Source organism: Merops nubicus, unplaced genomic scaffold, assembly GCF_000691845.1.
Source record: "Merops nubicus isolate BGI_N331 unplaced genomic scaffold, ASM69184v1 scaffold2863, whole genome shotgun sequence".
Classification (NCBI taxonomy): domain Eukaryota; kingdom Metazoa; phylum Chordata; class Aves; order Coraciiformes; family Meropidae; genus Merops; species Merops nubicus.
Window position 1 is genome coordinate 56,919 of NW_008599428.1, and position 18,784 is coordinate 75,702.

At 42.3% G+C, this 18,784-nt stretch overlaps 1 protein-coding gene across 1 annotated transcript in view; it reads right to left on the reverse strand.

Annotated features, from left to right (window-relative positions):
* Positions 1–18,784, reverse strand: part of PLA2G4A (phospholipase A2, group IVA (cytosolic, calcium-dependent)) — a 63,803-nt gene that overhangs the window by 32,827 nt on the left and 12,192 nt on the right. Inside the window, exons 3-6 of the mRNA XM_008937367.1 lie at positions 8,470–8,618; positions 4,278–4,391; positions 760–797; positions 391–407 (exon numbers count right to left, since the gene is read on the reverse strand). Coding sequence (XP_008935615.1) covers positions 391–407; positions 760–797; positions 4,278–4,391; positions 8,470–8,618 — 318 coding nt within the window. The remainder of the gene's footprint in view (positions 1–390; positions 408–759; positions 798–4,277; positions 4,392–8,469; positions 8,619–18,784) is intronic.

Consider the following 18,784-nt stretch of genomic DNA (forward strand, 5'->3'; position numbering starts at 1 on the left):
AGCTGTTAAGCAGAACACAGAGGCTGTAACAAAAGGCATAACTCCATCATGTGGTCTTAAAATAACCTACATTAAAATATATCCAGTGAGTTCACCACTCACAATTATTTACCGTCTAGAAATTTGAATTCTCTGTTTATCAATGAGCCAAGAGAACTGCAATGAAGAATTTTCCTTCATTCATACTAACGTAACAGGCTGCCCAGGGCAGTGGTGCAGTTCCCATCCCTGGAGGGACTGAAAAGCCATGTAGGTGTGGTGCTGAGGGACACGGTTTAGTGGTGCCCTGGCAGTGCTGGGTTGGACTTGATCATCTTAAAGGTCTCTTCCAACCATGATGATTCTGTGGTTCCATGAAATACTCTCCTTAAGTAAGGGCTTCGTGTTAAGGGAGGGTAACAGCTGAACTTGATGTCTATGAGTTTATTAGAGAAAAAGCCCTTGAAAAGAAAAGCACTTCACATAAACCAGGATGAGAAACTCATACATGATGGTCTTGTTCCTGCAAATGTTTGGAAAGGGCACACCTACTGGTAAGTAATGGTGTTTAAGTCAGTGACAGAATTATACTGTGGAAGTACTCCTCAGTTGTAAATCTCCTGGTATTTCTTGGTAAATCTCTTGGTATTTCTCTTAAACAAGGAATTTCTGCACACTGCCTGATATGCTTTTAAGTAAATTCTAATGGAGTAAAATGAAAAAAATAATTTTGCTGCTAGTACATTTTTCACTTTTTTTTTTTTCATATGAGACACTTACCATACTTCAAGAGACATTTCCAAAGTCATTTCTGTGACCTAAACGAGAAAGATGAAAATATGGTTACACAATTTACAGAGGGGAAAAAAACCACAAACATATAAACTATTACTGTCAGATTTTTTTCTTTAAATCACTTTTTTCAAAAAAGGAAATTTCTGAAATACACAAATGAATTTCTTTTCTATGAAAGTTTCTTTTTAAAATACACAATGTGATTGCAAGATACACCACTAGCACTGAACAGAGTAGAAACTGCTGCCAGGTGCTGCTAGATCCTGACTTTCATTCATCAGATCCCCCCATTGTAACTTTCTTCCATTGACAATGGCTTTTTGACAAGGTATTAATCTTTGGCCTGAAGGGATCTAATTGTCTTCACATACTTAGGTCCTTTGCTTGCACTGCCAGCCACAGTCTCTCTGCCACTTGCTTCCCAGTCCACTGGGTAAACTTCAAACTCAACTTGTATCTGAAGCAAAGACCTGGACAGGGATGACTGCTCTGTCAATTCACAGTTATATCTACTCAAATTAACAATCAGGAAGCGTGAGTGCTTACAAGTTTCTGAAAGATGCGACTAAATAAATCATTATATGATTTTAATTCCAGACCACATAGAACCACCTGACCCATAAGCTATGGGTTAGTGCCTTCTGCCTTTCACCCAGCGCTTAAAGGGGTTGACTGCAGGCAAAAGGCTAAAAAATGATTGTTAAAGCACCAATGGCATGCTAAGCAAAATCCAAGGGTACAAGGTTGCTACAAGAAAGACAGAACGGACATGTATTTTCATCTCCCTGAGCTCTCTCATGTACAATAGCCACCAATACGTTGTTATGGCCCTGTAGGAGTGTAACAGTCTCACCCCCAGTGTCCTGTTTCACTCTGCCCCTAGCTATAAACAGATGATCCTCATTGTTTGTGGTATGTGATCACCAGAAACAGAGCTAGAACACCTCAGACTGAACGCCTCCCTGACACACTTAGACAGAGCAGTTAAGGAGATGGAAGTGCAAAGCTGCCTCTGGCCCCCACGTCTCACGTACCTGCTGATGACAGGCCAGGTAAAAGCTGGCACTGCACTCCTGCCCTCCAAAATGGGAATTGCAAATGAGGGTGTGTATTAGCAGGGTGGTGGGAGAAAGAAAATAACGCAGAAGGAATGTGAAGAAACAGAGAGAAGAGTCATTTACGGAAATACTTCAAAGACAGGGTAGTAATTACATTATTCCAGTACCTGATATTACTAATTTAAAAAGCACTTCAGAAACCACGCAGTGATCCGACAGTTGAAACAAGATGTGCACACAGTATAAAATAAACCTGCAGAGTGAAACCTTCCTCTAGGGAACTCATATGCCATTTCCTATACCTTACACAGACTGCCACAGAAACCTCAGGAACACACGTTGTGTATCCAGACAGTCTACACTGGCCTCAATCTGACTTGACATTGCCTTCCTATTTGTTTATAAATTTCAGAGTGTATCTGGCTTTTTTCACTGTTTTTTTTTCCACTGTGTTCTCCACCAAGCTTTGCTGACTGCTGATGAGAAGTTAAAGCATATATGCAATGCAGCAAAGCCTTTTATTATTGACATGAGCTTGGCAAAATGTGTTTCCAAAATTTATTCATCAGCAGTTTCTTGCTACCTCACCTCATGCCTAGCAGAACCAGGGATCTGCAGCCAACCCACACTCTGCAAATCCAAGAGTCACTGAAGCACTCAGTGAAATAAATATGCAGAAACTTCAAAAAATGCAGCAACTTCAAAACAAAACAAAAAGGCGTTAAAAATCCAATTGCCTTCAGGTTACATCTAATTAAAGACCAAATCTTACATATGAAACTCTGATTTCCAATAAATAGGCCTTAACCTGTTATTTCCTGTAACCACACTTGTAAAGTTCTATCACATGGAAACCAGCAGAGCAGTCATAAATCAAGACCACTGATCATATAATAAACCCCAGCCCAAACCAAAAATTCAGACAGCATTTATACATACAGCATATGCCTACAATATAGAGAGATATAAGGACAAGCAGACATGATGGATATAACTACAAGTGCTGAATTATGTTCTGAATGGCCTGTGACATGCTGCTCCAATAAATTATGGTATTTTAAGACATGCAGAAGAATCCTGATTGCACACAGATTGAACAACAATTTCCAGGAGGTACTGTGCAGGCAGACAATCCCTGTCAGAGTGACTCCATCTGTTTGGTATATGTGGTTAAAGAGAATAATCCAATTAATGCATTACTGCATGTTAACTGGGCTGTGTTACAACAAGCCATTTATTGAAAGTGAAACATATAATAATAAAAGAATTTCTGTCAGCTTTCCGGAAGCCACAGGCACCAGGAGTAGAGGTGATACACTGACCAGCAAACTCTGCATAACCTCTCATGCTAACTCATTCAATCAAGTGGTGCAGAAACTGGTTTAGCAAGGGAAAGTTTGAAACAAGACTTTTAAAGATGATTCTCTCAACAGGGACACTAAGGCATTTAGTGGCATGTGGCATTGTTTTTTCTTAATTCCCCTCTCAGCCAGACCATAGGAAGACAAATGCAGTGCCTTTAGGACTCTGTGTTTAACCACAGGCAACAGTGAATGCTTTGAATACCAGCTTCAGAAGAGGGTATGCAGAGAACAATCCTCACCTCTGATACCCCCTTCCATTCCCCCACATATCCAGTTACTGGATAGGCTGGAAGGCTGCCACCCTTACACCCCCCATGACACACTATGATCCCATCTTAAATTCACAGTTTAGCTCTATTATCAATAAAGCATGCCCATATATAGTACTGAGGTAGACTGATGGGATCAGCAAGAATCACAGAATAGAATCATACAGTCATAGAATCACTATGGTTGGAAAGGACCTATAGATCATCAAGTCCAACCACCATCCCAACACTTCTCTAACCACTAGACCATAGCCTCGAGTGCTACATCTAGTTTTTTTAATCTCTCCAGGGATGATGACTCCACCACCTCCCTGGGCAGCCCATTCCAGAGCTTAACCACTCTCTCAGTGAAGAAATTCTTCCTAATACCCAACCGAAACCTCTCCTGGAAGTCTTGCATTTCCCTTCACGAGGAAGAAGAGCAGGCCAAAAGTTTTCTTATGCTTCAACAAAATGACTGAGGGAATACTCAAGTAACATCAGACTCAGTGAGAGTCCTTGGGACACATCACTTAGCCTTTACAAGCACCACTGTCTATTAATCTGTGATGAAGCTTTATCCTACCAGAATGTGGTGCAGATAAAATTCAGACACCTGATACAGGACAGAAACATAGTACATCCTGGTCTACACAACAGTTTAAGTCACTCAGTTCAGGTGCTCTTCCAGGAACTGTCCATCATAGAATCATTAAGGTTGGAAAAGACCTCTAAGATCATCAAGTCCAACCATCAACCCAGCACTACCACAACCACTAAACCATGTTCAAAGCTGCACCAAGAAAGGCAAAGCTATGAATGCTGCAACTTACATCATTGAAAGTTAGCTGGACCTCCTTCTTCTCTCCCAGTTTCAGAGAAGATATAGGAAATGTGGATGTGCCAAGAGTCTCATCCATAACATAGTTGGCATCCATCAAAGTAACCTAGAAAAGATACACAGGTATTCAATTCCACTTCAATAAATCCCTTTTCAAATCCATGTGGCCTATGCCTTAAGGAAAAAAAAAATTAAAAAAGTATAGAAAAGGAATAGGTTCAATCCATCCCAGTCAAAATCCAGTGCCAACAGACATGTTCTTTTACAACAGAATAAGCTCACAGATAGTGTAGATGGCACCTTCAAGGTATTCAATTACATGAGCACAACAGTATCATTTGCAGAGAGTTTTTTATCTGAGCACCTTCTGGTCAGTAAATCTCACCATCTTTCTAAGCAGATATAATAACTTCAAATTATACATATAAAAGACACAATTACCACAAATTACCAGTAAGTAAAACTTCTCCATGGAGAAATGTGCATAGTTTTAACTGCGATACACCAAAAACCAATGGGCAGTTTTCAGTGAAGATAGAACCCATACATCCTAGCCTTCTATCTACAGACCAAGATTTTTATAGCAAGGATTTGGCAAAATGTGCAGCATTCCAAATTACACAAAGCTTTTCTCTGTATCCAGCCAGATGTTCAAGTCTCTTCTCATCTTCTCCATGTCAGAGCATATACCTTTGCAAACTGTGATGCCATCCAAAGGTGTATGTTGAATACCATTCAATGCTTTCACTCTAATCCCTGTGAGTCTAGGTCTAGCAGGCTTTCTTCTCAGTGGCAGCCTTCCAAGTTCTCAAGTTCAGAAAGAATTTCAAATTACCACTTACATGGTTTCTATCAAATGAGTTCTCCAAACTCATTTGGCTTACGATTTCTTTTCCACTTTGTAGAATCGTGTCTTCTAAAATATCCAGTGTTTGTGGTTTGGAGAGTATCTTTTGCATAAAACAGATGGAATCAAGATACAATCCCTTGAATAACTAGCTGCTACATCTCAGTGATAAAGAATCTTCTTCATCCTGTGCCACAAGCAGCCCTTTGAAATGATGAACTCTATTTTAGGACAAAACTCATTACTATAATGGCATCTACATTCCTCTGTTTCCTTGCAGAACTTTGTGCTCATTGCTGTAATCTCTGATAGCTGTCTTCTAAAACTAATAGCAGTAGTAAAACCTTCATAATGGGATTTTGGAAAGCTTCTTACAGTTCAGAGTGAAAACTACACTTGGGATAAAGTTCAAGACTTAGATTAAAATAAAGTAAGGAGTCAAGAGGATCGAGGAGTCTGTGTGCACTTGGGAATTCACAAAGAGGTCTTGGCTGGGGAAATGGTGTCACAGATTTGAATTCAGACCCTGCACTCCATGCAGAATGCAAAGGTTCTGCTGGGCATGCGTGTGTGTATGGCAACAGCAGGAAATAAACAGCAGGTTTAACCTAAAGACTGTACCTTCCATGGGTAAGAGAATGTTTCCCATAAACCACGCATATATGTGCATGCAAATATACTAACCACGTCCAAAATTAACCATTATTACATGGTTTCCAGGCAATTTTCATGCAGTTTTGCAGCGCATGCCTCAGAAACTAAAAACATCCTTTAGTTATTGTTAATACATTTCCAATTTCTACTGATAATTAGTTTTGTATTTTGCTACAGGAGATGGAGACTTGCAGAACCTGGCAGCAGTTATGGCTATACTGTGCTGGAGCTCAAGAGTATGCCAGCTCATAAAATCCTGTACTCTATAGCCACTGCATAAAACCATAATAAAAACTGAGAAACACCTTAGCCAAATTACAAGAGGTTCTACTAACTGGGGGCTCTCAGCCTGGTTGGAAACAAGCTAGTTGCATTGATACCACAGAGAGAAGGGAATAACCCAGGCCTCCACATGCTTGAAAATATCTGAAGTTATGAAACAGTGAGAAATCAATGGCTTGCCAGCATCAAAACTTCTTCAACATCAGAATGCATAAAGATACAGAGCAGAAGAGGTGGTGCTATTCCCAAGAAGGCGACAGATAAGCCATTGGCTTCTGCTGTTTGTGACTTGAATAATTTATCCTTTAAAAATCCTTGAATCAAATTTTGTACTCAAGAAATTCATATATTGCTAAGGAAGATGCCTAAGTGTAACTACAAAGAGACACTGACCCAGTCTTTATACAACACCAGTAAAACCAAGGGGCTATAATTTAGCTATTATTGCCTCAGTTCAGCGTTCTGCTCATCTTTCAAAGATCACAAGAGCAACTACAGATTACATCAGTTTTTTAGCCAGCTGTAGCTCCTACAGATCTTCCAAAAAAGCACAGGATCTGCAAAGAGACAGGTAAAACTCACTGCCCCAGGACTTCTGTTAGAATATACAAAGGCTTTAACAGGCACAACTGAGCCACTTTTTAGTTCTGAAACTGCAACAATGGTTGGCTGATGAACCAAAGTTCTTCTTTTCTTCTTTCTATTTCCACAAATGCTTTCTTATGAAGAGGCCAGAATCACTCCACTCCTTTTTCAAATTCCTGGTATCTATTTGCATGACTTGTTATTAGAAAAGGAGAATTAAGACATTCCCATCTTTTCTCAAGTTTCATGTGGCCAGCTTGCACAGCTGTGACCAAAACTTTTAGTAAGAATCAACTGCAGTGACTGCTGCACCTGACCAGCTGGTGGAAGCTGTTCTGGGTAATCTGCTTTCTGCAAAGCGGTAGTGAAGTTATGGTGAATTCCCAAGTACTGTTGTCTCTTGTGAAGGATGTATCTGATAGTTCCTCATGATTCTTTCTTCCCAAGCTGTAGAACCTATCCCTCTCCCCAGGAAGTCTTGCAGGAAGCATGATTCAATTTTCAGATCTTGAACAGTTTAACCCGTAGAGATTAATGGGCACAACCTCAATGAAAATTTTCACATAGAATCACAGAATTGTTTTGGTTGGAAGAGACCTTTCAGATCAAGTCCAACCACTAACCCAGAACTGACAGGTCACCACTAAAACATGTCCCTCAACACCACATCTACGTGACTTTTCAATCCCTCCAGGGATGGGGACTTTACCACTCCACTTCCCTGAGCAGCCTGGTTCAGGCCTTGACAACCCTTTTGGGGAAGACATTTTTCCTAACCAACCTAAACCTTCCCTGGGGCAACTTGAAGCTGTTTCCTCTTATCCAGTTCCTTGCTCCTTAGGAGAAGCGACCAACTGCCACTTCGCTTCAACCTCCTTTCACGGTGTTGTCAAGAGCAAGGTGGTCTCCCCTGAGCCTCCTTTCCTCCAGGCTAAACAACCCCAGTTCCCTCAGCTGCTCCTCACAAGACTTGTGCTCTAGACCCTTCACTAGCTTCATTGCCCTTCTGTGGCCATGCTCCAGCACCTCAATGTCCTTGCAGTGAGGGGCCCAAAACTGCACACAGGATTCAAGGCGTGGGTTCACAGGCTTTAGCCTCTGTCCCAGTTGGCCAATTTAGACAGGAATGTCATGAGCTTGGGTCAGAAGACCTCAAGCATTAGGGCCATCTCTTATGAAGAACCAAACTAACAAAGGACTATAGATAAACTTAAATGCTTCCCATGCCCACCTATAAAATAGTTACACTTAACACCTTCGGTACACAACCCAGAAGGCTTAACATACTGACACTTAACGGTGGCTTAGTTAACAACTCTGCACGTGGAATAGCAGTACCCAAAACTTCACTGGATGGGCTACTCAATCCTTGACTTCAGGCACAGAGGAGACAGTAGAACCATGCTCCTACTTTCTATCTCCTCAGGGAGAAGCTTGGAATGGGCAGAAACTTGACATTACCCTCACCTAGTCACTGCCCATAATACTTGAATCAGTGTAGGAAGCAGGGAGAAAATAATTTGTGGCTGATGGGAAAAATAGTAAGCTACTAGCCCTCAGGAGCAGGGCAAGAGATGAAGAGATGTCTTAGAGGCATAGCTTACAATGACTCCCAAGGCTACTCCCTGAATAATACAATTTACACAACACTTCTTGTTTAGGACCATGCCTAAAGGCAAAAAACAGCCTTTAATGCTAAAAAATGTTGTCATCTCAAGAGAAGAGATGCCATACACATACAAGCTACTGTTACTTTAACTGTCCAGACACGGTACAACTTCCATTTTCACAGAAGCAGCTCAGCTATGTGATATACCTCAAGAACATTCTCTTGGTTGGGATCCAAAATGAACTCAAAGGTCTCATTCCACACGGGATTCACATCGTTATTGAAATGTTTTGTTCTCTTCCTGCAGTCAGGGGCGGATGGGATGAACAGCTCCACGTAAGGATCTGGGGTGTCAACTACAAGAGCAAAACAGATGTTCAAGTTAGGCAAAATCAAGTTTGGGTTGCAATTATCAACACAATTATATGAAACCACAGATCACCTCATGGCCTATGGTGGAAAAATATTCAACTAGATAAATTACATAAGCATAATGACATGAATGATACAATGATATTAATAATCTCTCAAAAGAACAGACAGTTTCTAAGAGGCAAGGAGAAAAGCCTTGAACAAACAGAATGGCACTGGGACTGACTCAGGTTTATTGGAAATAGGTACACTTCTACCAGGTGATAGTGGTAATTATTTTTGAAAGATTTTACTCTTTTCACTCTGTCTAAACTTTATTTCTTTGGCTTGTGTCATAGAAGTAAGAATTCCACAAAAACAGTCTTCAGGGAATGAAGACAAGTAGGCTGGTATACAGGTTTGGATCCTGTTTCACCTTTGCTAGTTTGGCAATCTTAAAAGAAACCCATTAGGCCACTTACGTACTGCTAAACCTAAAAGGTTTAGGTCTCCTAAAGGAGAGCTGTTCAAACCCAAAGCTGCTGCAATCACCAGAGCTTTGGGAGGTCCCCACAGCATCAAGATCTTATTTACACTCTATATTTGACTAACAACTGCACAGAAGTAACTGAAAATACAGAAACATATGCCAGCTATAGCTGATCACAAATTATCAGTGGGAGGAAAATACAAATTGACAAAACTCAGCTGATGTGTCTAAAAACAGCCATTCCTGAGACCAACGAGCAGATTGCTGGCAGCCCTCAACATCCAACATAAAAGTTTCCTGTCCCATGATTTTTCTTTCTGTCTGAAGAGTTTTTTTGCTGTCAAACTGGGCCAATGCTGATAGTTCTTTACAGACTTCTCTAAAACACTGCTCTGATGCTTCACAAGAGAGAACAGAAAGTTACTTCTGTGGTTTTGATGATCATAAAAAGCCACCTGCTCTGCTGCAATAAAGCACACATCTTTCCAGAAACCTCTCTCCAAAGTTTGCCCTCTACTTAAGTGAAACATTTTCAAGCAAATACAATACCCACCACAAACAAGAATCCTTCCTTTAAAGGTCTCTTTTTAGAAGGGATTAAAATCCATTACTAGGCAAAACAAGGTCTGAACATTCCTCCTTGTATATACTTTAAGTCTAAAGATACCTTTTTCAACAAAGCCAAATGTTTTCAGAGACTCTCGGGTTTCAGTAAAGCATTATCAGGGAGACTGGTGGGGCCCAGAATAACATGCTCATTTCAGCTGGGAGATAAGGAAAAAGAGCAGAACAAAAATGTTTGGTATTTTCCTATGGGAATCAATTGTCTTTTGGATAAAAAAAAAAAAAAAAAAAGGCTTTTTGAAACCACTCAGGAGGTTCTGTATGTGCACCAGGGCAGAACAGAATCCAAACTCGAAAGGTTTGGCCTCCCCACAATGGCAGTGGGGAACATCAGCCAGACCTAACCCACCTTCTGAGGCCACCACCAAACAGAAAGATGGCACACTCACACATAAAGCTTACCCACAAAGTAAATCTCTTCACATCTCTATGGAGATGCAGAGTAACATGCCAGGGTCATGCTTTGACTTAAGCATTCTTTTACTCAGGGAAACCTTAGGGACAGCAAACAAATCTTCTCCTAGACTCAGGCTCCCTCAAGTAACAGTTTGTATGTAAATGGACTTTGTGATTCAAAGATCTCCCAGTGTGAGAATTTCCTTGGACTGCTCCAATGCTCCCCAGAGAGTTTTACACTGTGCTCTGTGTCTGCAGGGCTTAGCTAATTGCTACAATTTGGCAGGTCTCGCTGCTACCTGGGTAATTAGCAAGGGGCTATTTAAAGTTGGGGATCAGTATGGAAAGCCTTTAAATAGCAGCCTTTATTAGCTCCTACAGATTTATATCTGATCTTGTCTCTTACATAAAGTCAGGGGAGCAAGAGGATCAACCCTCAAGTGTTTTTTAAATGTTTTCTCCCTGGCAGATGTAACTAGTTGCCAGCTTTTACTGAATACATTAGCTCCCTTGAAATATTACAGAAAATCATGCCAGAAGGAAGGGAATCAAGGCCTCTTCAAACTAAAAAGTAAAGTACCTCCTGAAATCAGAAGTGATAAGACCTCATCAACACTCAAGTCAAGACTCAGACATCTGCTAAGTCTGGGAATCAAGCACTACTTTGGAAATAAACACTACAAACTTGGTCTGCCAAGGGACTGAGCTTCATAGAATCATAGGCAGGGACATCTCCCACTAGACCATATTGCCCAATGCACCATCCAGCCTGGTCTTGAATACCTCCAGTGATGTAACCACAACTTCGCTGGCCAGTGCCTCACCTCCCCCATAGTGAAAGAGCTTCTTCCTAATTTCTAATCTAAATCTGGAATTGGAAGGCTGTAATAAGGTCTCTCCAGACACTGTTACTAACTTCCTACCAGACAGACTCCAAATAAGCGCTGAAACAGGAACCTAACCCAAGGAGCAGAACCATTCTTAGAGAAATCAGTCTTCATAACTCAGTGTTGCCAAGCCACCCCCCCTCACTCCCTGCCTTTATCATCTTTATTAACCTGAGGCACAAAGTTAATCATCTGCCCTTTCATGTTTGAAAGTTTACTTTGTCCTGCTTTCAATTAACAAAATTAAAATCTATTCTTTTATAACTTCCTTCTTCAGATGAAGAGGAAAAATACTGGAAGACTGTGTGCTCTGATTAAGATACTGCTATAAGCTATACTGCATTAATCAAAATATTATCCCTTATTATTGGTTGGGGATCAAAAATTAGTTACCACCGATCTGGCAAGCAACACAGAAATAGTCACTCAATGTCTTTCAAACCATGGAAGTTATCAAACGTCGATAGAACAGACAGGGTGTGTATCCTTTCACATGGATGTATTTATTCCTATTGGCAGTTGATTTGCCAAGTGTGTTTTTCAAAATAACTAATCTGAAAATGTAAGTGAAAAGTAGCTTGGTTTCTGCTGTTACCTGCATTTTCATTTTAAAAGGAACCATCTCTCTGAAGTGGTTTGTGGGTCAAAAGCTGATGTTTCACAGGTGAAATCAAGACAATAGAATTATCCAGAGGAGGCCACAAAGATGATCAGAGGGCTGGAATATCCTACGAGGACAGGATGAGAGAGTTGGGGTTGTTCAGCCTGGAGAAGAGAAGGCTCCACGGAGACCTTCTTGTGGCCTTCCAGTATCTGAAAGGGGCCTACGAGAAAGCTGGGGAGGGACTTTCTCCAAGGGCTTTGTAGTGACAGGATGAGGGGGAATGGGTTCAAACTGGAAGAGGGTAGATTCAGATTAGAAATTAAGAAGTTCTTCACTACAAGGGCAGTGAGACACTGGAACAGGTTGCCCAGGGAAGTTGTGGAAGCTCCATCACTAGAGGTGTTCAAGACCAGGTTGGATGGGGCTTTGACCAATGCGGCCCTGTGGGGCCAGTGGAAGCAACAGAGTTTTATAATTACAAGCTTATAGCTAAATAAATTATATAGGTAATTAACAAAAAATTCATAATAATCCTTTTCTAAGATTTAGAGCATCCACCAACTCACAGAATCGCAGAATCATTTAGATTGGAAAAGACCTTTAAAAATCTCCAGGGGTTGAAGACAGATAACCAATAACAAAAGCAGCGTCAGCATCTCAACAATGTTTTAAACACGTTGGCTTAAGAAAAGGCTGAGAAGTAGGAAGCAAGGATTCAATGACTTTTCCTAATTTGATCTCTCTCCTGGTTAAGTAATTACTACAGACTTCTACTCCTAAATTACATTATGAATCATGAGCTGAGACACACAATGGACTATTTTCACATTACCATAAGAAATGCTTTAAGCAATCTCTCTGTTCAGAAACCCCTACCATTTTCTGCAGTGACTGGAAACCATTTCATCTGATGTTACTAATTTGATGAGATGACTGTCAACAGTCCCCCACATTAATGTAATTACTATTTTAGACATATGATTTATACTTCAGTCATTCCAATTGCAATTATTTCAATAGCATAATATTCACAAAAAATCTATAGAAAACCTGGTCAAATATAAAACACCAAGGATGAAGCCACTACTGTCATACACTAAAATTTATCTCCTTTGTCCCACAAAAGCTGAAAGAAGTACAAACTGAAATATTCTTGAAATATTCCAAAATCTGGTTTGCTACAAAAAAAAAAAAAAAACCTGGACCATAAGAATTTGTATTTTTTTTTCCACATGACTATATCATAAACATTTGTGATATTAAGTGAAACTGTATAAGCATTTATTTCAATTATTATATGCATCACGATTACAGAAGGTAAACCTAGATCCAGATTTTTTTTGGAACCATGATCTCCAGATACCATGTTTATGCAATTACAGGAATATTCCAGCAAGAATGTGCAGACCTTCCTTAAAGAACTATTTTAGTTTCATTCATTGGAATTTTCTGCCTTCTGGTTAACTATTCATAAAATCTTACTAAGTCTCAAATTACCGTCTTAGAATCATAGAATCACAGACCACGTTGGAAGGGACCTTTCAAGGTCATTTAGTCCATCCCTCCTGCAGTCAGCAGGGACATCTGCAACTAGAGCAGGTTGCTCAGAGCCCTGTCCGTCCTCACCTGGAATGGTTCCAGGGATGGGGCATCTACCACCTCTTGGGACAACCAATTCCAGTGTTATCTTTGTCTACTTTCCACCACTTTTTTTGGCTTACTATACTACAGTGTGGCCCAGTTAGCACAAAGTTACAGGCACCTGAGCAGCCTGAGGCTAAGGCTAGCAGCAGGAGCTTCTGGACCACCTCCCTCTCCTCCAAGGGGAAGGAAGGTAAGAAATGCCAGCTGGGCCATAGGCACATTGGGTTCTGGGTGGGGAAGGGAGTTGAGTGAGCTGTGCAGCACATCCTCACTGCTGCCTGGCTGCAGGGCTCCTCTGAATTTTATGGAAGTTTTCAAACCTACCGTTTGCCCAGAGAAACCTGAAGCAGGGGGCATGAAGGCATTTCCAACAGGTTGAACATGAACTAGTACTGACCACAGTAAACCAGCACAGCATGAGCTACATGCATCTCTTCCTAGGCCAGAAATATAGCTTTCATGTGCATTAAAAAATAATAACTGGATTTATATTCAAAGAGTGAATTCAAATAGTGCAATAACCTTAAAGATTCCTTCCACATTTTTTCTGTTTTGCTTTAAAGGATTTAAAATTTAAATATTTTGAAGTATATTTAGAAATTGAAGTATTATGTATTCAAGGCCAGGTTGGATGGGGCTTTGAACAACCTGGTCTAGTGGGAGGTGTCCCTGCCTGTGGCCAGGGAGGTTGGAACTAGATGATCTTTAAGGTCTCTATTAACCTAAACCACTTTATGATTCCATGATCTCCCACCTGCATAGGTGGAGCTCAGGAATATAAGAACTGGCTGTGTCAGTCTGCCACATACAAAAGCATCTTGTCACCCTCTTAGATAACTTCTGGATTAAAAACTACCTCAGTCACAAAATCACTAGCCCTCCATTCAGTACCATAAGGCAGTGCAGCAGCAAGAAGGTCAAACTTTTGATCTCTCTGGTTAGATTTGTTTTGAATTTCCATGTTCAAAGAAAGAGCTGAGTTCTTTATGAATTGTGTCCTCTTGCTCATATAGAGCAGGCAGAGTCTTCAAACAAATTAATAGTCTAGCAGTAATACAGATGCTAGACAGAGTCTGGAGACATGCCAGAAGGCCACGGGGAACCTAAACTATCCAAGAGTACCCAGAGGGGTTACCAGTAAGTGGTCCAAGGAGAAAGTAACAGGTTATTTGCTGCCTGTGTTTAAGGTACCATAGGAAATGCCAGGGCTCTGCACTTTCATCTTCAAGAGGAATTTTGCAAAGGGGATGATGCAGTGTGAGATTTTATGAGCGGAAGCTGACTACAAGTGAAATAAGGCAGCTCCCAGAGCAGCAGCTATGCTGTGAGAAATCCTGTCATTAGGTAATATGTTTATTAGAGGTTATTAGTGCTTTTTATTACAGCACTTTTCATCTCCGGTGTTACTCAAGTGAAGGGAAGAATTGAAATCCCAGCACAGGCACTGCAGTACCACCCAGTTTAATGGGGTGGGACACCACCAGCAGTTTCACTGATACAGCTTTGAAAGAAAAAAAGACACAACAAACAAATCAGCTGAACCTTTCACAGGTTCAAACCAAATCTGTAGAAGCGCCAAGACCAAAAAAAATCTTCACTTCTCAGGTTATCTGTACAGTTCCCTTTGCAGCCAGAGAGCAGTAAAACATCAGCCTGCATTACCCCAAAGAAAAATCTCTTTTCCTGGTAGTGGGCCAGGATCTAGAGGGTTGGGGTTTTTGTCAATTTAAATGCCTAGATCTTAAGAGGTTTTTTTGTTTTAAACATCTCACTCCACCAACAAAGAGAGAAGCAGGAGGGAAGGGGGTGGAGGGGCTGTGACTGCAGGTCCACGGGAACGCCAGGTCTGGGCACGGATCGTATGGGCTGGAGGAGGTCTGGGCATATCATCACATTCCTGGTGAATCACTCAAAACCCACAGCATGACTTTTATCCCAGATTTATGTTAGTTGATGGAGTGCAGGCTATTCCTAGTCTGGTGGCAAGTCAGCTAATACAAATTTCAACTGGCAACGTTTTCTGAATCCGCAGAACAAGTTTATACTGGATCTATGTTTGGTATCATGAGGCTTTAGAGGTTTTGGTCCTCTACCAGCAGCCCTAGAGCTTCATTTACTATATTGCTGAAGTGCAGCCTCCAGGCCTTGGAGTGAGAAAAGGTTCCTCCCTTGATGCTTTAATTCAGACAATTGTCAGGAACATTTTAAAAATCTGGAGATGTCCCAGCTGGGCAGAACTGTTTCACTTTGAGCCCTGTGTTCAGTTTTGGGCCCTTCACTCCAAGAAGGACAGTGAGGGACTGGAGCATGTCCAGAGAAGGGCAACAAAGCTGGTAAAGGGTCTAGAGCACAAGTCTGGTGAGGAACAGCTGAGGGACCTGGGGTTGTTTAGCCTGGAGAAGAAGAGGCTCAGGGGAGACCTCCGCCCTCTCACCAGCTCCCTGAACAGAGGTTGGAGCAAGGTGGGGCTTTATCACTTTTCACAAGGAATAGGATAAGAGGAAACAGCCTCAGGTTGCACCAGCAGAGGTTTAAGTTGGACATTAGGAAAAAGCCTTCCCTGAGAGGGTTGTCAAGCCCTGGACCAGGCTGCCCAGGGGAATGGTGAAGTCCCCATCCCTGGAGGGTTGTGCTGAGGGACATGGCTTAGTGGTGACCTGGCAGTGCTGGGTTAATGGTTCAACTTTCAGATCATCAAGGTCTCTTCCAATCAAAATGATTCTAGGATTCTAAGTATAGGCTCAGGTTGGCTACACAATTATCACGTCTTTGTAAAAACATCATCATTGCTACTGCAAGCAACTACAGGAGGCTAAAAAATAAAGTGATATCTGTGAACAGTTCCTGCCCCAACCTCACTGCTCAGGAGCTGGGGATGAGAAGACTTCTCTGGATTCAAGGAAAACCAGTGAAGTTTATGCAAGAGAAACTCGGTGAGGGCTACTGATCATCAGAAGCATGTACAGCTCACGGAACCCCTTACTGAAGACAGCCAAGTCCTTGGAGAGGATCAGAGGGAAGTGCCACACGCTCACCCTGTTCATATTTCTCTTTTGTATCTGGCTATGACTGATATTCTTCCTGATTCTCGCTGAGGATCAGGTACTAGCCAAACCCTAACAAAACTTCAGAGCCTTCTCTGGGAAGGAAGATGATGGGAAACAAAAGAAAGCAAGAGGAAATCAAGTTATTATAGAGGACAAATGGAATAGAAGAGAGAGAGACCCATCCTAAATATAGGGATTAAAAGGCTCAAACTGAGAAAGTGGTGTCCACAACTCCCTGGATGAGAGCCCCATCACAAAGCTCTGCCTAGAGACATGACAGCACATGAAATAGAAAGTTCCCGGAGAGCCCCATCACAAAGCTCTGCTTTGGCATAGGACTTTGGAGCCCTGGTGGCTCGGTGGTTAGACTTGATGATCTTGGAGGTCCCTTCCAACCTAAATGATTCTATGACAGCACATGAAATAGAAAGTTCCCAGTCAACATCAAGCTTCATTCTCTTGGGGCTGCAAGTTGGTCACAGCATGGCAGCATGGCAAGGGCCTCAAGCAGAGAGACAAGGAAATCCTTCAACCAGAAGATTAAGTAAGATGGGTCCCTGGTCCAAGCCAGCATGACTGATTTCATGTCACCATTACAGTGTAATAGAAACAGGAGAGCCTTCCTCTAAGATGGAAGCAAGTTTTCACTAACATTTTACAGAAACAGTCCCTGCCTCAAGAACTACATGGCAAGTATTCAGAGACAGAATGAAAAGATATTTTTGCAACTGCAAAGAACAGCATTTTCTGGATCAGTTTTGCTGTGGAACACCTAAGCCTGTTTCCAACATGACTCTCACCTCCCAGCACTGCTTCTGGCTAACCCTACAACAGGGCAAAAATACTGCATGTGTCAAGGAAATGGAAATACGGACTACTGTTGCATCAGTGCTAGACCACAATCTGCAGCAGACACTTCATGAAGAATTGTTACTAGTATTGTTCATTTTTGAAGATACACATCCTTTAAGGATCTTCTCCTCCTAGAAAGGGGACCCCTCTCCTTTGAATACAGGATGAGAGAGTTGGGGCTGCTCAGTCTGGAGTACAGGAGGCTCCAAGGAGACCTTACTGCAGCCTTTCAATACTTAAAAGGGGGCCTATAAGAAAGATGGGGACAGACTTTTTAGCAGGGATTGTTGTGACAGGACAAGGGGTGATGGCTTTAAACCAAAAGAGAGGAGACTTGAGACTAGATGGAAGGAAGACATTTTTTACAGTGGTGGTGAAACACTGGCCCAGGTTGCCCAGAGAGGTGGTAAATGCCCCTTCCCTGGAACCATTCCAGGTGAGGTTGGATGGGGCTTTAAGCAACCTGCTCTAGTTGCAGATGTCCCTGCTCACTGCAGGGGGATCAGACTAGATGATCTTGAAAGGTCCCTTCCAACCCAAATCCATCTATGATATTTCAGTACCAGCCTATGGCTCCCAAGCCAGTCAGCTACTATGGCTGGCAATGGAGCACAGACCCCTACAGGACATGGCCAACAGCAGGGCTGGTCACAGGGGCTGTCAGGAAGAGTCACATCAAAAGCAGTCGCTGAAGCCCACAAAGCTTGGTCATCCTAGGACTCAGCTGCCCAACCGGGCTACCCTAGCACATACTGGAGCAGCACAGGTCCACATGGGACATCTCTATCTCCTTCCTACTATATACTTCCAACACTCCTCCTCTCCTTGTCTCTGTTAGGTGTGTAGTACATCTTATGGCTCCTGGCCATGTGAAGATCTGCATGTGCAGCTTGTAAGACTTAGAAGATTGGCCAACTCTGACCTACTTTTTCCTGGCTGGCAAAGGCAAGGAGTTTGGCTTGTTTTCCTCTTGAGGCGTCCTTGTAAAAGATCAGTTCCTGCTTCAGGGCCTTACAGGAAAAGCATTATCTGATGACACTCCAACAGCTAAATCAAGTACACTGTAGCCAAGTCAGGGTGTAAGAGCAGCCAGCTGTGATACAGAGAACAGCTGGACTGTCCCAGAATGAGCTGCTTTAACACAAACTGTTGTGTCCCTGCTCTAATCCAAGCAGGCATCTCTCCAGTTCCTTCTCTTCCAGCTAGCTCGAGTTTAAACACTGCACACACACAACTGCACTGCAGCAGGCAACAGTGACCGGCTGTAGACCAGCCAACTTTGGCCCAAGAGCAACAGCTCTCAGTGGCCACAACCCCAGAGCAAAGGCCTACGAAGAGAGAAATGGCAACTGAACCTGCACTGGACATCACCTTCTCATTCCCTCCATGCTGGTGAGGCAGCTCCTACAGCTGGGGCCAGGCTGGCACTGCAGGCAGGGACTCGTCCCACACAGGACCACAGCTCCTCATCCCCTTTGGAGAAGCAGGAGGCAACCAGGAAGCACATCAGCAACACCGTCCAGTGGAAGAACACCTCCTTGACTTGCAGGGGACGTCTTGCTGGTTGCAGCAGCATGGCCTAAGCGTGCCAAAAGTCAAAAAGCCAAAAGCCACCTATGCAAGCTGC